This window comes from Triplophysa dalaica, chromosome 15 (assembly GCF_015846415.1).
Source record: "Triplophysa dalaica isolate WHDGS20190420 chromosome 15, ASM1584641v1, whole genome shotgun sequence".
In the NCBI taxonomy this organism is placed as follows: Eukaryota; Metazoa; Chordata; class Actinopteri; order Cypriniformes; family Nemacheilidae; genus Triplophysa; species Triplophysa dalaica.
The window spans coordinates 390,841-411,745 of NC_079556.1; the positions used below are offsets into that span (position 1 = coordinate 390,841).

General features: G+C 39.5%; 4 protein-coding genes across 15 annotated transcripts in view; 1 reads left to right on the forward strand and 3 right to left on the reverse strand.

Moving 5' to 3' along the window:
• Positions 1–147: 147 nt before the first annotated feature.
• On the reverse strand, positions 148–5,581 carry zbtb24 (zinc finger and BTB domain containing 24). 3 transcript variants are annotated; one of them, XM_056768643.1, is made up of 6 exons: positions 5,467–5,581; positions 3,506–4,338; positions 3,236–3,403; positions 2,988–3,155; positions 1,362–1,443; positions 148–1,114 (listed from the first exon to the last, which is right to left on the reverse strand). In XM_056768643.1, exons 2-6 carry the CDS (start codon positions 4,314–4,316, stop codon positions 310–312), a joined length of 2,034 nt encoding a protein of 677 aa, XP_056624621.1. In that variant the 5' UTR covers positions 4,317–4,338; positions 5,467–5,581; the 3' UTR covers positions 148–309. The 3 variants fall into 3 exon arrangements, with proteins under 3 accessions (XP_056624621.1, XP_056624620.1, XP_056624618.1); XM_056768642.1 differs by having other exon boundaries at positions 5,301–5,534; XM_056768640.1 differs by lacking the exon at positions 5,467–5,581 and having other exon boundaries at positions 3,506–5,284.
• Positions 5,582–5,907: 326 nt separating this feature from the next.
• ddo (D-aspartate oxidase) lies at positions 5,908–8,615 on the forward strand. Of its 2 annotated transcripts, none has more exons than XM_056768645.1 (5): positions 5,908–6,027; positions 6,240–6,423; positions 6,823–6,931; positions 7,039–7,215; positions 7,281–8,615. In XM_056768645.1, exons 2-5 carry the CDS (start codon positions 6,252–6,254, stop codon positions 7,837–7,839), a joined length of 1,017 nt encoding a protein of 338 aa, XP_056624623.1. In that variant the 5' UTR covers positions 5,908–6,027; positions 6,240–6,251; the 3' UTR covers positions 7,840–8,615. The 2 variants fall into 2 exon arrangements, with proteins under 2 accessions (XP_056624623.1, XP_056624622.1); XM_056768644.1 differs by having other exon boundaries at positions 5,969–6,105.
• Positions 8,616–8,753: 138 nt separating this feature from the next.
• LOC130436706 (uronyl 2-sulfotransferase) lies at positions 8,754–13,207 on the reverse strand. The gene is made up of 7 exons (XM_056767630.1): positions 12,991–13,207; positions 12,107–12,273; positions 11,939–12,018; positions 11,718–11,871; positions 10,552–10,649; positions 10,305–10,462; positions 8,754–10,097 (listed from the first exon to the last, which is right to left on the reverse strand). Exons 1-7 carry the CDS (start codon positions 13,205–13,207, stop codon positions 9,829–9,831), a joined length of 1,143 nt encoding a protein of 380 aa, XP_056623608.1. The 3' UTR covers positions 8,754–9,828.
• sash1b (SAM and SH3 domain containing 1b) overlaps positions 12,867–20,905 on the reverse strand; it is a 59,969-nt gene continuing 51,930 nt past the window's right edge. For 2 of the 9 annotated variants that reach the window (XM_056768637.1, XM_056768635.1), the window contains exons 10-20: positions 20,310–20,680; positions 20,165–20,239; positions 19,890–20,024; positions 19,406–19,532; positions 18,570–18,739; positions 18,251–18,460; positions 17,315–17,465; positions 17,099–17,233; positions 14,783–15,525; positions 14,472–14,603; positions 12,929–14,388 (exon numbers count right to left, since the gene is read on the reverse strand). In XM_056768637.1, coding sequence (XP_056624615.1) covers positions 14,347–14,388; positions 14,472–14,603; positions 14,783–15,525; positions 17,099–17,233; positions 17,315–17,465; positions 18,251–18,460; positions 18,570–18,739; positions 19,406–19,532; positions 19,890–20,024; positions 20,165–20,239; positions 20,310–20,680 — 2,291 coding nt within the window. In that variant the 3' untranslated portion in view covers positions 12,929–14,346. Of the gene's footprint in view, positions 14,389–14,471; positions 14,604–14,782; positions 15,526–17,098; positions 17,234–17,314; positions 17,466–18,250; positions 18,461–18,569; positions 18,740–19,405; positions 19,533–19,889; positions 20,025–20,164; positions 20,240–20,309; positions 20,681–20,905 lie in introns of all 9 variants that reach the window. The other 7 variants (XM_056768634.1, XM_056768639.1, XM_056768631.1 and 4 more) reach the window with 6 other exon arrangements.

Consider the following 20,905-nt stretch of genomic DNA (forward strand, 5'->3'; position numbering starts at 1 on the left):
TGATATAGATTAAAAGAAAATTTTGATCCGTAAGTTTCCAGAACAATTGAGCACGATTGACTTGGCATATATTGTTTGGATATTTTAACACAAAAACTGTACAAGTATCACCTTTGGATGAATACAGTTTATATCTGTACTGTTTTATTTTGATGTGTCTTATTAACATGTTCATTCATCTTCAAATTGCACTTAATGATCCACATTAAGAAAATGATTAAACCATTATTCAAACAAAAGATTGTTACATGTGTTCTTAATTCTTTAGCATTATATAAAAATGAAAACATTTAGGCAGGTGTCTCTTGTTCAGTTGTGCGGGTTCATGCTGGTGGTGTACAGGTACGAGACGGTCCCTGCCTGGATCTGAAAGGTTTGACCCTGAATCTGGTCGCTGGTGATTTGTTCACTGGTCTGACTGATGGAGATGGGCTGACCGCTTTGGTTGCCGATGTGAATGCTTCCCGTTTGACTCGGGCGGCTGTTGCTTTGGACAGAGGCATCCTGGGGGACGGACAGCTGTGGTACGCCTTGATGGATCACCTGAAGCTGTCGTTGCGGCCCGTGATGAACCTGCAGGTGCTCCATGTCTTCCTTCGACAGCGTGATCACGTGCATCTGCTCGGACTGCCCGTCGGTCACCTGACCTCCCAGAACACTGATGGTTTGAATTTGAGTCCCGGCATCCAATCCCCCTGGGGTGACCAGTGCCAGGTTTTGGACGTGTCCTGGTGGTTGGGTGAGGAGGGTGAGACCCGGTTCCTCTGAAGTGTCTGAGATGAGGCTGATGTTCTCCACCTCGCCGGTCACCACCAGCTGGATCTCCTGCTCAGAGTGGGTCGGGAGTTGGTAGGGCTGGAGCTGGAGGACGCTGTGTGTTTTTTGGGACCCTGGCGTGGCCTCCACCGCTGCGGGCTCTGTGGCGTCGGTGCTTTGAGGCTCTTTGTTGTGAGTTTTGGCGTGTGCTTTGAGGTTGTCCATTCGTGCGAACAACAGGTTGCATACAGGGCACATGAAGGGCTTATTACCCGTGTGTGTGGCGACGTGACGTCGTCTGGCGCTGGGGTCGGAGAAGGTCTTATCGCAGATGTTGCAGACGTATGGCTTCTCTCCTCTAGATATGACACATATGAGCACATTGTACAAATATGGACTGCAGTATATAAAACGAGGTATTTCATTTGTTGTTACTTCTTATAAAAACATGTGATATAATTCAATTCTACCTTAATTGTAATGCACATGAGCATGAACCTTGAAGTTTTTAAATTCACAATAGTAATTATTTTGATATTATCGTTACTTTATGATTTTTTTCAAAGCAGAAATATAATCTGACGGGGTTTGATTAGTTACCTCACCTGTGTATTCTGATGTGTGTCTGCAGGGTGCTTTTGGCTGTGAAACACTTGCCACAGATCTCACATGTAAAAGGTTTCTCACCTGCAACAATAACGCAAGCATTTCAATGTTTGATATAAGGTCAATATTTCCAATGACATGAGGATAAATGCATGAGCTGAATCACAAAACTAATGTACAGCAACGCAAAAAACTAAGAAACCATTCCAAATTTGAATTTAATCTGAATTTCTTGATGCATTGTAGCCATTCCAGACCAGTGTCTGAACAAAATCAAACCTCAGGAGGCATCCAACAGCAACGTGAAAGACTGACAGCGTCACTAGAAACATGAAAACCGCCATAAAAATCTGTTATCACACAAAAAGTAATTAAATATGTATTTCTTAAAAGTGAATCTGAACTTGTTTCTCTGCAGTATTTGAGGTCTGAAAAAACACATCACATCTTTTCTGGTATTTTCACCTGTTTATCTAGTTTTCATTTTCTGCAAATAGAAAAAATATTTTATTCTGACATTTGGGAGAAATATTGTTAGTAGTTTACAGAATGAAGCAAAATTATAATGTTACCTTAACACACACCTAAAATAGTAAATCTAGAATAACTACAAATTATTTTGAAATAGTGTCGTAATGTTTTGGGCAGCTATATTTACTTTGCTGTTAGCAACACTAGATCAACTACAGCACCTAATTATTTTCAGTTTCTGAATTTACTATTAATAGGTGTGTGTTTAAGAAAAATGACCAAGTTTGTTTCATTCTGTGAACACCTGACAACATTTGTCACAAATATTGTTTTTTCTTTTTTTTGCATGGACAAACTGGTCAGAATAACTAAAACTAAGATTGTTTTTATACTTTGAATGTTGCAAAAAAAGAAGTTTGCATTCATTTATAAACAACACAACTGTTTTAAATGTATGTATGATGTATGAAGAGATGGTGGTCTAGTGGGTTAAACCACTGAACTGATAAATCAAAGGTTACTGGTTCGATCCCAGCAGCCACCACCAGTGTGTCCTTGAGCAAGACACTTTACTCCATGTTGCTCCAGGGGGATTGTCCCTGTAATAAGTGCACTGTAAGTCACTTTGGATAAAAGCGTCTGCCAAATGACTAAATGTAAATGTAATGTAAATGTATGAAGCTGTAAGAAAGTATGACACATACTACAACACACCTACATTACCTGTTGTGTACTGTTTGCATTTCAGAATCTGGCTAAAATAATTTCCTTCAACTTCATTATTAATTTAGATTCCTGATTTTTTTTTAATTTGAGTGAATTGTAACTGGGAATGTGTCCCATTAGGAAGGATATGAAACATTCAATGCACTATAGGTCACATTTAATCACACATATATACACACTTAACAGCACAGACAGAATGAGATTGGAAGCAGTCCTAAGACTAAAACACACTACAAGACTTTCGCTCAGATTTTGCCCAAATTTTTAGTCTGGACTTGTTGCAGAAGTCTGTGCCAGTCTGCAGATTTGATCAGTTGGTGTGTTTCTATTTGTAACTTTCAAAAAGTCTGCAATTGTATGATATCTAGTTACAAAAAAATCTGTTCAGATTTTAAAAGTCTTGTAGTGTGATGTCAGTTTTGTGTGACCTGTATGAGTTCTGAGATGTTTCTTCAGTTGAGCGGCGTCCAGGAATCTATGATGACACTGTGCACACTCAGGTAAAGCTTTTCCCGTGTGAATCCTGTAATGACTCTTCAGCTGTCGCTTCTGACTGAAGCTTTTTCCACACTTATCACAACTGAAAGATTTATTCTCTGGGGAAAGACAGTTTACATCACATCATTGTATCATGGTACACACTTCTTGTCTAAAAGTGAAGAGATGACAGTCGTACCTGTGTGCAGGTTCATGTGCTCCTGTAGAGAGTCTTTAGAAGACAGAGATTTGGAGCAGATGGTGCAGGTGAAGGGCTTTTCGCCCGTGTGCATGCGCTGATGAACCAACAGCGTGTGCTTCTGAGTGAATCTCTTCCCACAAACGCTGCATTCAAACGGCTTTTCTCCTGCATGAAGAAAGAGAACTGGTATTTCTTTCCAAGTCATTTGTAAAAAGATATCTCTGCCTGACTGTTTATGGGCTGTGTGTGCACTACATGAACAATGACCTGTGTGACTTCGCCGATGAATCTTCAGAAACAAATGGCTTTTAAAAACTTTCCCACAATCTTCACATCTGGCTTCCGTGTCTGGGTACTTCCTCTTTCTTCCTCTCTTTCCCGGCTCACGTCGCTCCACCAAATCGCTTTCTAACCTGAAGCCTCTCAGTTTGACGGGCTGGATTATATTCCTCTTGCTGTGACGGGGTCGGTCTTCTCTGGGTTTATAATCGCTGTCGCTTAAGTCTCTGGGTGGAGAGGAAGAATCTAAGAGACCTTCCGAGGTGGTCTCAGTGTTACTTTGTGTTGGCAAAGAAGTTTTGTTGTCATTGTGGCCAGACTCCTGAGCTTGCGTGATCTTCTTTGGACGGCCTCTTTTGCGCTTGGACCTGATCTTTGAGGTTATATCATCTCGTTTCACGCTCGTTTCTTGAAGGTCCTCGTGGGCTTCCACTAAATCTCGTATCTCCAGGAAGCGGGCCATGTCAAGCAGCTGTTTAGAGCCGCTCTCCTCCACGGACACATTTGCGCTGTAGATGAACTCAAGCACGGCCTCGAAGGTCTTGGCCGACATGCCATCGAGTTTGTAGAGCGTCTGGCCAGCCTGATCTTCGGCGGTGAACATCGAGGAGAAATATCCACTGCTCGCCGCTAAAAGAGCCTTGTGTGCTTTGAACTGCACGTCTTCCACAGTGAGCGTTATGTCACAGAGCATCCCTCTCCTTCTGAGCTTGTCAAACTGATGCAGGATGGTGTCCTTGTGTGTTTTAGAATGCAGAGCGAGGAAAGGTGATGCTGGTGGTTGGGCCGGCACGGACATGATTACATCAGCCAGTTTGAACCTATAAAAGAAAAAAACAAAGGACATTTGTTCTGGTTTTGTTTGTGGCAAGTGCCGGCATCCTGACGCAATACTAAACCTGTAACCTGTACTAGACACAGTATAGATTTTCTCGGTTTAATTTGCTTTGCTAACACAATTATACATCATTAAAACAACTTTAGATGTATTTTTGTTTGCTTGTCCGCTGTCCATGACCCTTTTCTGCTACGAGGTAATTGATTATTAATAAAATGTTTTCTTGGACTTGTACAATGCTACTTGCATTCTTTTCTATTTACAGTGATTCACATCACAACACCTAAAACTATACAAACCAGCCTAAACACACATGTTTGTACAGGCTGTCTGTGATGGATCAAGAGATGATCATACAGAACTGGTGTCTCTCACTATTCTTATTCATGTACCACTGAATATAATATCGTACTTTTTTATTTAAAAAACGTGAATGGATGACGTATCGTAGTACATGTTGTGTACTCATCCTTTCAAACAGGCTTACATTGCATTATGTGCGCGCGCACACACACACTCACTCACACATACACACACACTCACTCACACTTACACACACACTCACACACACAAACACACTCACACACGCACACAAACACATACACAAACACACACACACAAACAAACACACTCACACACACACACACACACACACACACACACACGCACACAAACACACACACGACACACACAAACGGACACACGTGTTTTGTTAATGATTAAGGTCTCTCGACCTGGTAAAAAAGAAACAACTGAACGCGCACGCAGCGCCATATTCACAAACAACGCATCGGTTCATTTTTTATAACACCGCCGCGTGAATCAAATAACTACGTTGTTTTTTAAACAACAATCTTTCATTCGTGGAGTTGATTTGATTTAAAGTATTATCAGACTGCTCTCGGTGGACTGTAATGTAAAATTATAAAGCTTTCAGGACCTTACCGTAAAGAACACGCTTGAGACCGCGTCAATCTCGCGAGATTAGCGTGGTTTGCGTCGTGTGACGTAAATATAAAATTGGATGGAATGGCTCAGTGAAATGGGCGCTGGTTGCATCGCATGTTGTTTCTTTTGTTAATGATCGATTTGTCAAGCTTGTCTATATTACGTATCATTTCTTTTGCTGTTTTGGGGTCTTGAGCGTCAGATGCCCACCGCTCCAGTCGCAGTAGCACCACAGGGCTCCGAGGAGCACGTGCCAAGTTGTATCTGTTACTTTTCTCAGCGCTTACCACGGTGGCCCAATCTCAGGCATCTGTGAATATCGTGTATGGATTCAAATAAAAGTTTTCAAGGTTATGGTGTTATGTTTTCGTTTCTGCTTAAAAGGTAATGCATATCTGGTATAAACAGCCTAAAATAATAACACATTGTGAAAAAAATACCCCAAAAACACCAATATGTTTCAAGATTTAAATAGTTTCACTGGAGAATTCGGCGCCGTGATCCTCCACGCGCCCCCTGCAGTCTGTGAGCATCAGTGACGTCACTGGATCTACAGAGACAGAGTAGTTCTCTTCTTTATAACTACACGATATCTATGAGTTTCTTTTCTATGTCATTTTAGGTTGTCCCCTTTAAAAGTACTGGAACCAATGGAACGTGTGCTCCGTAACACAACACAACACAACACAAACACAATATTATATAACGGCTTTCAGGGAGCAAGGTTTGTGTCGTCCAGTCATGCTAAATTAATTATTAAAGTGCGATATGGGTTATATAACACACTGGTCAAAGTCTGAATGTAAGTTATCTGTTTATACTGTGCATGAGGTAACTTTAAGTGATTAACAAATCTAGTTTTTCTTATGTTTTATATGATTTTGTGCTCACATCTTTTGTCCTTAAACAAGAAAGTATTTTGCCTTTGTGTTACAGTGCAGGTGAGACATGAAGCGTGTTAAAGTGCTTGTGATCGGAGCAGGTGTTGTGGGTTTATCGACTGCAGTGTGTATCGCTGAGACTCTTGTGTGTTGTTCTGTGACCATCATTGCTGAGAAGTTTTCACCTGACACGACAAGTGATGGAGCTGCTGGCATCCTCTTTGCCTCCGAGTTTCCTGGTGAGAATGAAAACAGACGTGTGAACCATATTTATCAGATCATATATCGACATTTTCTTATTTCTAGCCACATGCCGAAATCTGGCACATAAAAATGACGTAGTTCACCTTCAAAATGAAAATCCTGTCATCATGTACTGTACATTTCAAACCTGTATGACTTCCTCTCTTCTGCGGTACACAAAAGATGATGTTTGTAACAGAACAGCACTGGCCCCATTCACTTCTATTGGAACTAATGCAAGAGAATGGGGTGCTGTCAACAACATTCTTCAAAATATCTTCTTTTGTGTTCTGCGGAAGTCATACAGGTTTGAAATGACAAGAGGATGAGTCAATGGTGACAGAATTTTCATTTTGAAGGTGAACTTCTCCTTTAACGCTGTGATCTCTCACTAGATGTTCCACTCGGGAGGCAACAGCGCTGGTTTAAAGAGACGATTGATCATCTGTTGGCCATTGCAGGTTCCCCACACGCCTCTGATGCTGGAGTGTTCCTCTGCTCAGGGTACAAAATGTATTTTCAGTAGAAACTTTAGAAACACAATACAAACTATACGTCATATTCAAGTGTTTTGCACCTCTTATAATTTCCGCATGGCTCATTTCCTTTAGGTGCCAAATTTTCAAGGAAGTGCCCTGCGACAAAAAGCCTTTCTGGTCAGATTTTGTTCTTGGGTTCCGAAACATGACACGTCAGGAAATGAAGCGCTTCCCTGATCATAAGTTTGGTCAAGCTTTCACTACAATAAAGTGTGAATGTGTCAGTTACTTGCCCTGGCTGGAGAAAAGGTAGCGTATGAATCATTGGGGGATAAGTTTAATAAACGCACCGTTGACTTGTTATTTTATTACAGGTTTAGAGAAGCCGGTGGTCAGATCCGATGTGAAAAGATCAGCAGCCTTCAGAAAGTGGCTCAGATGTACGACATCATCGTGAACTGCTCAGGTCTCGGGTCACGCTTATTGGCGAAGGATGAGGAAGTCTTTCCAATACGAGGTCAAATCTTGAAGGTTGACGCTCCCTGGCTGAAGAACTTCATTCGGGATGGAGATGGCAAGACCTACATCTACCCTGGCATGGGCTACGTCACTCTTGGAGGCACACGGCAGGCAGATGATTGGCGGTTGGAGGTGGATGAAGAGGACGGTGATGGTATCATGGAACGCTGCAGTCAATTGGAACCGTCGCTGCGAAAGGCTCAGGTGATCGGACGCTGGGTGGGGCTACGGCCAGGGCGGACAAACCCACGCGTGGAGCGGGAGTATATGAACGTGGAGGGCCGCCGCGTGCCTCTGGTACACAACTACGGTCACGGGGGCTGTGGTATCACATTGAGCTGGGGAACGGCACTGGACGCACTGGATCTGGTCAGACAGAGTCTGTTTGAAAAACCACCTCAAGCTAGACTTTGATTTGGTCATAGTAGTTAAGCATTTGTGTCATTTTGCACCTTTTTATCTTGAGCAGATAATGATGAGAAACGGCACCTTAACACCTAAACAAACCTAATATGACATTTTTTGTCAATATACAAAAAATTATTTTGCTACTGATTTTGTAAACCGTTGTCAATAATTAATTTGAAGTAGGCGTGTGATGGTATTCATATTTAATGGTACGAGAATTGCTGGGACTTTTATTATGTATACTCTTATGATCCTATCATAGTTTCTAATTATGTTTTTGTGACTTAAACCCCAACTTATATAAAAAAAATATGAATTAGGTTAAATTATAAAGTGTCTAGAGCATTTATTAAGCTAAATTAACATTTAAATTAACCCACTAAATATGATATATATTTATATACATTGGCTACACTGACTTATAGACAGCTAAATATGTAAATTTTCTGCTTATTACTGTGCAAGCTACTGTGATTTCAGAGAGATGTGAGTAATTATATAACTTGATGGTGTTATATATTGCCCAAAGTAACAATATTGTCCAAATTCACGATGAACTGTAAAGGTCTAATTGGAACATATTGATATAATCTGTAATTGGTTGGTCTTTTTTTTCACTAGTGTGTTTACAAAACATTTGTGTTTGTCGGAGCTGTCAAACAAGTTCTGTTCGTCCCGTTTTAAAAATCAATACTTAAACAAATTACTGCTGCTGGGGGCTCCAAAGTTTAGAAACGCTTGACTAAATGTTTCTAATGATATTAAAAATCTTTTTATCTCAAGGTGTATGCTTGTGCAATGTACGTACTAACATATTTATGTATTTAATTCTAAAACGAAACGTTTTAATGTTTTTGAAATGGATGACTAGTCTTCGACCAAATAGTGTAGTGAGGAAAAAGTGTGTATTCTTAAAAAGCTTCCCAGAGTGAGACTTCAAGAAGCTGGATGATAAAATGGCACGAAACGATTTAGCAAATTCTAAAGGATGACAACTTAGATGTTAAAGTGTAAAATATTTTTTATTCATTTCAGATGCTTTTAAACCCAACAGAAGTCCCACAGTTACTATTGTGAGACTCCATAGTTTGTTCTTAAATTGAATTAAAAGGTGGAAAAAATCTAAAGAAAATGTGTTTCCAAACCTTCAGTGTTACTGTATATACAGACACACATATAGATATTTAATTGATGTCTTTATTGACATCAAAAGTCAAGTATCATCAGTTCTGCCATCAAACTCTAACACAATCATTTTAATGTCCTGCATTTCTATAATGTTGAACCAATGTTTGACTCAACAGAATGAACTCATTAAAAAACACATACAATGTCTAATTCATACAAAAGTGTGCTTCATGAATACTCATGTATATTTGTATATTTACAACCCATCTTATTGGATTTCATAGTTGTAACGTTAAACTTAGTAAAAAAAATCAAATAAGCTGAATCAAGGTCGTAACAAATAAACTCACCTGGAGCTCACCTGGAGCTTTCCTGGAGCTCAGTGGTAAGAGCATTGCGTTAACAACACAAGGTTGTGGGTTCGATCCCATGGGATTGCAAATACCTTTGTAAAATGTAAAGGATAAAGCAATGTAAGTCACTTTGGACAAAAGCATCTGCCAAATGCCTAAAATGTAAACGTAAAAATGCTGATGACGAATAAACACTACAGATATATTTGTACAGATGAATATAATAAATGATTATGGTGTTTCAAGTTTATGGTGAAACATGTAGTTAATTGTTTTCCATGTTTCATGTCCAACATATGAAGAGTACGGTTCCAAAATGAGATAACTGTTTTTAAAAATGTTCAAAAATCATATTTTTATTGTGCATCCCAATACCCATCAATACCAGCAGTTGGTTTGCTTTGCTTTAAACCATAATAACAAAAAAACAATAAATCATATACTGTAATAATAGACCCTAATATAATACACATTAAACATACTTCATATATACAGTGTGTCTGATCATTGAACATCAGTGTTGTTCCCTCCAGGTGAGTAAATCTTCTGTCTCCTCCTCGAGCTTGTCTAGTAATCTGTTCTTCTGAAGTGAACCAGAAAAACGTCTGGACGTCTGTGGGTGAGTCTTCAGACCGATCTTTTTCTTGGTGAGGTGGAACTGATGTTTGATGAAGTTGAAGAATTTGTATTCATATTCCATGCGCTGATAAAGCACCCGGAGAGCCTTGAGACTCGGACTGTGTTTCTGAACAGTGACCGTCTGGTTGCCCAGCTTCATGTATTCTAAACAGACCAGAGACACAGATGAGAGACCACCTGAGAGACTGAATGCTTCTGTTTCTTCAAAATTTGGTGTTAAATCAGGTCAAAGTAGGACACGTTTGTCAAATTTATTTCAAAAAGTGTCCCACTTGATCATAAATCACCATTTGTTTAGAGCAAACCTATTTCAAAATCTGAAAAGGAAAATGTTCTGTAAATGCTGTTCACCTGGACTTCTGTAGATGTTGAGGACATCAGTGAAGAAGTGCGGAAGCAGTCTCTCCAGAAGAAGCAGGACGTCCTCAAGTTCCTCCAACAACCCCACCAGCAGATAATGTTCCAGAACGTTCTGCTTGGCCGTCTCCAGCGCCCACACGCTCGGCTCTCTGGTTTATCACACATCAAGTCTCAAACTGGGCTTTTCATCTCATCACACAAGATATGGATCCTGTAATGTGTGTAAGTGCATCTGTACCTGCACTGAGGATGCTGCCCACAGAAATAACGGATGATGTAGAACAATTTGGGATTAGAGCATTCTGGGTAATTTTCCAAGATGCACGTGTTGATGTCCTTCAACCGAGAAGAAATATGTTCACAGATTCATATTAAGATAAATATGTCTTTTTCATTCAATACATTCACATGACTTTTCAGTAACAGAAGTCTTTGGCCACAGACTGATGCTTGGACATTTCTTTGCTTTAAGCAAGTAGTAATTTTTTTTAAAATAATCGAGCAATTGAGCAATTCGTTCAGATAAATAAACCTTTTTTAAGAGTGCTATGAAGTTTCATTAACGCTATGCTAGAAGAACCGTTTCTGGTTCCCCAAAGAACCATTCACAGCTTCCTACAATAGCCATTTCTTTCTCCTTTATCTTGTTCTTATCATTTATAATCTCAAAAGAGCAGAAATGTTTATTGGATGTTAAAGGTTCTTTGTGGAACCATTCATGTTAGCATTTTTAAAAGAATATGAGGCTTTGAAAAGTAAGCAAGGTGCAGTTTCACACAGAAACATCGTATGACACACTAATGATGGTCAGGACGCCAGCGGCACAGACTGCACAGTCACTTTTCTCTCTCAATATAGACTGTGTGTAAACCATGTGAAGAAACACAGCCGCTTGAGTTGTGAAGGAAGCATTCATGTGAAACTGGGAGGAGAACTGAAGTGAATTCATTTATTACACACCTCACACCAGTGACATCACTTCATCGTTATTCAATTTACTTTTTTTATTCATCTGCATGAACAGAATACTACTATCAACATGTCTGTACTTTCTCTTAAACATTGAAGGGATTAAAAGAAGTCTTGCTTAAGTCTCTTCTGATATTTCTCCTGAGAAAATGAGTCAGAAATCTCACAAAAGTCATCTTCAGAAGAGATGTCAACAATGTGTCAAACTGAGCTCAGATTTGTCACGACTGTAATCAAATGTCAATATTATTGAAGATCTAAATATGAACTCAAACATTTCTCATCAAAATAACCCAAATTCAGATTATTTTACCTCTACGATCAGCTTTCATTTACATCTCCAGACTCAGATTTGAACACATTCACCGTTGTTTCTGTTTTATATTACAAATATTTTAGAAGAATTATCAAGTAGTATCTTTGAAGTGCTCTTACTAAATATCTCTCGTCATCCTTCATCCCAGGCGTGCGGACGACATGGTTCTCTTCTCCTCTCAAGTCGCCAAACCAACGGAAGAAATAATTGGATAAGAAGCGATGGATGGGATCTCTGATGATGTTGATGTGCGCTGGCTCATCTGATCCCAACCTGATTCCAGAAGAGAAATGGCATTAGAATATTTTGAGTGTTTAAAAGTTATAAAGGCTCAGCTCACCTGCTAAAGTTCAGAAAATGCACATGACGGGTGTAGAGATAAGGCTGAGGCGCCGTGCTGATGTTTCTGATCAGATTTGCCTACATAAGAGATGTTGACACGTTGATTTGAAGGCCGGAATAAGATGAGCGATTGCACAGCATGACAGAAGCAGTGTTTGTTTGTCACCTGCTCACGTTCGCTCAGTCTGGTCTTGTTGTGAATATGGGAGGAAATGAGGGTGAACCGATGTATGTCCACCAAGCTGCACAGCAACAAAACGATTGTGCGACTTCCACACTTTCCCACTCTGTTATACACAACCTGACTTGGGAAAGGCAAAGCCTGAGGACACAATACAGTGTGTTACAGTAGTCAGTGTTAATCAGAGATTTCATCATAATTCAAGACTGAAGAGGACTTTCAATCCCAAGGGATATTTTAAATGAACTTTACATTTTGTACATGCACTAAAGTGTAGGTTTACTCTGGGTGTGAAAGATTCACTGCCATCACCAAATGTCCCTAAACACCAAAGAAAGCAGACAGTCAAATCTTTGGTATAATTCTGTAGAAATGAACAGATCATCTTTATGGGTATTTTAGGAATGATGCATTAGTGAGAGTCTTTCATTCTCTCCACCCCAGTTGTCTTATATGTAGTGACTTGTGGTGTTGATGAGTGTGTGAATGGTGAATAAAGCCTCTTATCATTCAGTTTAGACTCTGTGGAGAGCTCAGGTTGGTCTTCTGGGAAGCCATTAATAACTCATAACCTATAGACTCCACAATGAGGAAAACTGTGACACAAATATCTTTGTGAACCTGAACTGACATTGATGATCAAACAGCTTTAGTTTTGCAGTGTTTTAGTTCCACTTTAATATAAATTATTTGAACAAACATTTTTAAAACAACGTTTTTAAGGACTACATTTTTTAGGATATGTTTAATTCAATATCATTTTTCTCAAAACGTTGAGCTGATCTTCAGACTGTTTTTTGACAACTTACCCCAACAGTACATGTCCCGCTATTGGTCAACAAATAAAAACTTAATGATTCAAATCTTACCGAGATGATAACCGACATTGATCAGAATCCGTGAAGCTCCTCCGTTGAGCTGATACAACGCAGATCCCAGACAGAACACGAAGAGTGACGTCAGACAGAAGCCAAAATCCCGTCGCGTTATCCGGAGCAGAACGAAGGCAAGTCGGTTCCCTCTCCGGTTCCTCAAACGCACGAAACCTGTCAAGCGTTTATGATCCGGGGGGTTTCTACTGGCCATCATGTTATAAAGACGGATGTTCTCAGAAGATGGTGTCAAAACCACAAGAGTTTTATTCAAACATCAGCGATTCCGTTCAGTTTCCAAAGGCGCATCTCGCCGCGTCTCCAAGTGCGCGCGACTGTCACTCAAACTCTCCAAACGAATATGTTAGAGGTGCAGTCAATTTACATTTTGTAGAGCAAAATAAATAATATAGATACATTGATATAAATGTCATCAAATTGATTCTTATGAGACATTACATGTTCTGTAAAATTGCAGCCTGATCATTACAACTATTAAGATCATATAGGTAGATGAAACCTGTAAAATTCATAAGGAAAATGATCTATTAATGAATTCTATAAACAATCAACAACAACAACAAAAAACAAAGGTTTTAAGAAAGTTTGATTTGTCCATAAAATCACACAAGGCAGACTTTATTCATGTTTAAAAAGCTAATTTGTTTACAACCTTTCACAGTTTTTTCAAACAACAGCATCCACCTCTTCCTTTCTTAACATAAGATTAAAATACTGATAAATGCTACAAGCAAAACCCCAAATAAGTCCAGTACAAGACATAAATAATTGTTTAAAATGGTACATTAAGACATTGCTTGGGAAAACCTCAAACAATGTAGAAAAAGTGTTTAGTCTCCAAAATTGCTTATTTTTAACACTAACTTTAAAAACAAAAATGAGCTTTTTAACTGCTACTATAAAAACATGAATAAAATGACTTGATCCTTCGCCAATATCACCTATATTAAAAATCTACAACAAATGTACATTTAGTTTGCCGAGAGACACTATTATAGATTTATAATGAAAAAGGCAACGCTTGTGGTTTACAAACATTCTAATTTGTGCATTCAGATCAGTTCAGATCAAAAGCACTTCTTGCAAAACTGACTTAATAATCACTTATTAAATCACAGAAATGATCAAGTTTATGTTTCAACAATGCTGCCAACACCTTAAAATCTACATTAAATCTAAACTGGCAACAACTTTCTTTAGAGGCAAAACATGGGCATGTGACAATCCACTGAGCATATTTGTGGAACTATTGCTTTTCAAACATTCTGGCAAGTCATTTGTCGATCCGTTGAAAAGTTTCCAATGAAAAACCAGTCTGAGATCCAGATGAGCTCAAGGAATGATACATATTTCGGACAAACCTCTCAATGGGATCTGTAATGTGGAATTAAGTGTAAGATGAGTCAGAAACACGTCAAGATTGTATTACAGAAGATTCATATCACCAAAGAACTCACAGCTATGCGGTGCAGCTTTAAAAGCTGTTGGATTCTTGTTTGATCGATTAGAACAGCGATGTCACCCAAAGGTTTATCCAGATCTTCAGAGTATCTCTGGACCAGAGAGAACGGCACACCATAACGGCCGTGCTGAAGGAGAAATAACAAGAATCAACATTAACGCAAAGTTAAAAAATCGATGAATAAATAGATTATGTAAAATGTTTATCATTTTCATTACTAACTGAAGATAGATTTGGAACAATTTTTATTTACTGGAAGCAAATATGAAATCGTACTCAATGTCCTCTAAGATCAAAAGCAGATACCTTGTCAGAATACGGTTCTTCTGTGAGGTCGATGCCATCAGATGACAACTTCACCATCAAAGTTTCCAGGTTGGCCGTTTTCTCCATCTGGACTTTCTGTGCAGGTCTGAAAATGAGTGGTCTGCTGGTTTGAGAAACTTCATGGCCGGACATCTCTGCGCTTGTGAAAAAATCTCTACTGGCATTGAAAGTCTCTCTGTTTTTACAAAATGCTGATGGAAGAGGTTTTGGAGGAATGGGTGGTTTCATGCGTTGTGGGCTTGGAAAAAAGTCATTCAAGGCTCCCTGTGCTCCGTCTCCTTGAACTTCATCATAATCAAGAGGTTTTACCGGGTTCTCCGGACCACTTTGACTCGGACTCTCCTCTGAATTGCTAAAGACCAATTGTTTGGTGTCACTGAGGTCCTCCGAGCTGTCCATCTGCTGTTTTTTGGGACCTTGTTGTATATGAAGTTCCTCCACAGAGAAGCAACGCTTCCAGAATTCTGGCCGACTGGACAGCCTATCTAGAGACTCACAACTGCGGCTGAGGGGTCTTCCGTCAAGCAAAAAGTGACTTCTTTCTTGATCCTTCATGGTGTGGATCTGCGGTGGATGCTGGAGCAACTGGGAATCCGGTCTGGCTTTTGAGGTGGACCTGGTGGAGTGGCAGAGGGGTGGGGTTGGATACTCGGGGGAGGGAAGGTGACTGGACTCAAAGCCGGACGACGACCTGCTTAACTGAGACGCCTTTCTGCCTTTGCCTAAAAAAGTCACGTGACAAAGATGAGAGTCACCATAACAATAAGAGAATAAAACACCCTTAAAGGGGCATCTCATATTCATTTGTAGACCAGAGGACGACGGGAAAGTTGAGTTCAGCGTGCAAAGAGAGCGTAAAGGGATGGTTCATGTGAAACTGAAAATTCATTTATTCACCCTCACGTCATTTCAAACCTGAATTTCTTTCTTCTGCAGAACACAAAAGAAGATATTTAGAAGAACGTATCTGACCAAGCAACAGTGGACCCCATTGACGTCCACTGTATGGATCAAAAAACCACAATCACAGTTCTCAAAATATCTTCTTTTGATTGAGTCATATCGGAAGGACAGCGAGGATATATAACACGAGGGTGAAATGATGACGGAATTTACATTTTTGGGGTGAACTGTCACTTTAAGGATGAATAGAACATTTCGGATGGAAAAAGATAAGAAACAGAAGCAGACAGAAGTGAACAGTTCAGAGAAGATCATACATCATTATTTATTTATTGTTTCTTTAATGACTGATTGACATCTCCCCTCAGAATCCAGAACAGAGCTGGTCAGGTGACAGTGCCTTGACCAATCAGAAAGGAGCTCGAGTCCGCTCCGAGAGTACATGAATCTTTTTCTTAACCATTTGTTTTGTGAACCTCACAAAACCTGTTAAAAGGATGTTCAAGTCATATGATTTACTTCATTCTGCACAAAAGACAAGCAGTCTAGAACTAAGACGTTTTGAGATTGACTTTTGAAGCTAAAAATAAATGTAAGATTAGAGCACACTAACACAGTTCTCTTTCTGTAATGTCAAATAAAAAATTAAAACTACGGAGGAAGAATTATAGGCTTAAATATTGTCTTTAAAAATATATGGTAACTTATTTATTTTTGCAAAATTGAATTTTTCAGAGGAAGTGTAACATGATTTTAAGAGATTCAATGTTGCATACTTTTGTTATGACCTTCATCTATAGAACAAAAGTGTTTTAATGTTGTAAATATATCCACTTTAGCATTTTACAAATGATTTTTAGGCACATCTAAAGATATTGTGCAACATGGTATTGTAATTCTTTTTACTATAAAAATATACACATATCAACAGTAACATCTCGCAAGCATAAGCAAAAAAAGAATGACATCTTCAGCAGTGCATGTTACGACTATTATTAAAGTGTTTGTCTATATCAAAGCAAACGTTCATCAGAAACATGAATGTGATCAGAATTTCACACTTTAACCGTAAATCCTGAAGACAAAAGCGTCCCTACACATGTGTGAAAGCGCCACTCAACACTGTCTGTTTTCAATTGAAAATCTTTAAGCAATGCATGAGACACCGCGGGTGAGAGATGCTCCGGTCCGCTGAACGCTGATTTGATGATGAGAAACGGACAGCAGATGAGAGAAGAGAAAGCGGAGGACAGAGAGAGCAGAATGAAGCTGTCCCGCGTCGCTCGGTATGTCCGAAAAGATTCTGACGCATGCAGAGATGAAGACACAGCGGGTCACAGAGATGAGGAAGAGAAGAGCCGGAGAGTCACGGATGGGGAAGGCTGTCATTACCGTTCTCCAGGTTCTCGTTGCTTTCGTAACAGCCCGAGTCACGAGGGGAGTCAACCGACGGGACGTGACCCTCGGAGGACTGAAGCTTCTCCTGGGAACCACCGGATGATCCGTCACGCTCGGGGTCGCTGTTACCTTTAGACAAACACAAGAATATAATGTATGAAATCAGCTGGTGTGTTCTTCTGATCTATATTTTAGATAAGAAATGCTTACTCTCACACTCTTGCAGAAGTTCGACAGCGGTCATGAGCACGGCTCTGTGCTGCGGGTCTGTGATGTTCAGTTCGTCCAGATCTTCCTCCTCCAGGAGTTTAAATGTGTCCAGATCCTCATAACCGTTAAACAGGAACGTGGGCATGTGCTCCTGACGGTCAGAAGAACATTTCTTTGCTTTCTAAATAAGGATTTCACTGCATTATGGAGTACAGAGATTATTTTACTCAATTCCATTTACACTTATTTGTATATTTCTCTTCCTGGTGTATATTGTTTCAAAGCAGTTTTAACAAAAAAAAAAATGTTTTCAGACAAAATAATAATAGAGTTTCATTAGAAGGAATAATGAGAAAGTTAGGTATTTTACATACTATTTGATTTGCAAATAAATACGCGCAATTTAAGGTGATGATAACTAGGGCTGTCACGATTATGAAATTTGTCTGATGATGTCAAACGACTAATCACAATAAACAGTCACATACAGAATAAAAGTTTGTGTGTAACATGTCATTACTGTGTACACATACATGGATATATTTAAGACAAATATTAAATATAAAAATGTATAAACATTAATATATAATTTCAGTTATTGGTAAATATAAATAAATACATGAAAATATGAAATTGTTTTTTATAAACATTTACATATAATTTCAGTTATTGGTAAATGTAAATAAATACATGAAAATATAAAATATAAAAAGGAATAAACATTTGTATCATTTCAGTTATTGGTAAATATAAATAAAGACACAGAGATATGCTATTAATCACTATCAATCATTTGACGGCCCTAATTTTCATACAAATTATTTATAATCTCCTAATCCTTTTAGTTTAATTTGAAATCCATAATCTGTTACTTGCAGTATACAATAAATGTTCCAAAAGAATTGTAAACGTCTTGAACAAAACATATGCTCTTACTTTTAGATTAATCCGCTCCATGAGTTCCTCCACAGATGTGGGTTTAGGAGGACGGCTTTTCCTCCTCTTCTTTATGCTGCGTTTGGGTTTCTCCTCTTCAACGTTCAACACGTCCACGTAGATGAACTTAAAGGTTCCCACTTTGTTTCTCAGGAGCCCCATCCACGTGCCCATGGGCGGCTTGTTGATGATGTCAATCGTGTCTCCTCTCTGTAAAAGCCAAAGACACTTTATAGACGCAGAGCGAAGCCCTGTCACAACACTCACTGACCATGAAAATGATCTTCTGTTGTTTTGTGAGAAATGATAAAGGCTTGACCTTGAGTTTGAGAGAATCTGTGTCGTACGGGCTGGGGGTGAAGTCAGTGTGCACGAGAGCTCGGCCGCAGAACGGTCCTCTGTACGGCAGCTCATCTTCCTCCCCATCCTCTGATTTCACGCTCTCTCTGTTACTGATGGACGAATCTGTGGTGCTGACGGTCTGACCACCTGAAAAACACATACTGTGTGTTCTCTATATTGCCAATTACCAATATTTACAGAGTTCATTTGCAAAAGCATAGAATCCCTGTTTTTATTCGGCATTCCAAGTAATATCAATCAAACTGGAGTCGAGTTGTTTTGATGAAATAATAATACCTCAAGAAATACAGCTAACTAACACAATAAAATACATGATGTATAAAATTGAATAAAAACTGTTTTTATTGTTTTTGCAAATTAATTCTTCATTTATAGTTTAGCATTTTTATTTGTACACCTGTAGACTTAAGCTTGTGAGAATCACCCTCGTTGTTTTTATCATATGCATGTTTACTAAATGGGGACTTTTCAAATAAAGGTACTTCTATTATTATACATGCAGTAGATAATCACAGAGAAAATGTGTGATTTTTTTTTCGATTGACAGCACTTTTTTATTACACGGCTCGCTGGAATGCTTGATTCTGATTGGCCTGTCGCAACATTTGCAGGTTCATTATTCCCAGATAAAAACCGCTCAAAACGAATATTTTTTGATAAGCATAATTTAGTATGATAAATAATCTATTTCCCTCATGAGGACTGCTGGCTGCTTGCCATAAAGTAGGTGATCTTAAGTTTTATTATCCTTGTGGGGACATCTGGTTCCACCTGAGACACACACACACTTACTCATGGAGCTCTGTCCACTGAGAGAACTCCTCAGACTCTCCACAGATCCTCCAGCTTTGAGTTTGGGGTCCTCCATCGAGTCTGTGTGACAACACTGAGGGCTGCTGGGAGCTCTGCTGGGGCTTGACTGGATGAGAAGAGAACATAGAGCTCAGCACAAGCTTTATACTGGACTGCCGACAGGGGGCGCTAGATACTCAAAAACAGAAATGATGCTGTAATGGTGCTATTACTACGGCATTAAAGCTTAGTACTGACACATTTACAAGTCTATTGAACTTACAGTTGAAACATGATTGTCGATGCAGAAAACAAAGCAATGCATTTTGTCTTTGTTTGACATGAAAAGAAACATTGTTGGATCTCTAGAAGAATGCACAAAAGTATCCGGCATTCCACGGCCAAACTTCATTCCGCTTGGACAGAAAATATAGATTATGTGGAACTGTTATTTATTACAAATAATTCCTCATCGCACAGATACCTGCTCGGATGGAGAGCTGTATTTCTTGGATATGCGTTTCCTCATGGTCTCTTTTACAGATTTCACCTTCTTCCCCAGAGAGATCCGAGATGGTGTGGGAGAGCGAGACATGTCTGTCATGTCTCTGCTGTCATTCTACAGGTCACAGGAAATGTGTAAAAACACTCAAGACTCTGAACACTAGATAAAAAAGCAAACCCTTAAATTCTTTATGAATGTTTTAAAACATGGTTGTGGAATAAATGATATGAATCTGTTTTAGATGATGTCCTTACTGAGATGTCACAGCTGTTGTTGCTCATGTACACTGGTCGGTTTGTGAGATCAAATCCTCCAAAGCTACAGGTCCTCTGTAACAAACATTTGTCATTAGTTAAATGCATCCGGATTTAACCAGATTTCTATGGTTTCCACACTCACTCCATGATAGTTTAAAGAGCTCAGAGCTCGTCTCATCTCCCCGTCCGTCACAGAGCGTGACAGTCTGGGCTCAACCTCCCCGTCGGCCTCTGAGAATGAGGAGCCGCTTCCAGCATCCGGCCCTGAAGGCGCTCCGCTCGGTCCTGATGTGGGCTCCAGACCCTGACTGCTGCTGGATTTACTGAAACTCTTGAAGAGCTTGTGACTGCTGCAGGTGTCTAGACTGCTGGTGGATGGAGACGTGGTCAGGCTGTCCAGAGAGAGCTGCTCCTGAAGCACGGAGCTCAGTCCATCACCCTGAGACACGGCGAGATGCTTCTGCACCCCAGAGTATAGACAAAGACCTTCTTCACCTGATGGGGACGCCGGCTCTGGAGGAAGGGTTTTAATAAAAATGATTAAAAATGAACTACAGGTTGTGTGTTGTCATATTCATTTTTATGCTCAATTTATCGCACATGAAAATATGTTGTAGCAAGCTTTTCAAACCTTACTATAGTAAATATTCAAGTATACTACAGTATTTACAACAGTTCATCAATTCCCTACGGTTAATACTCCAAATTACTATAGTGTACTAGAATATACTACCGTTT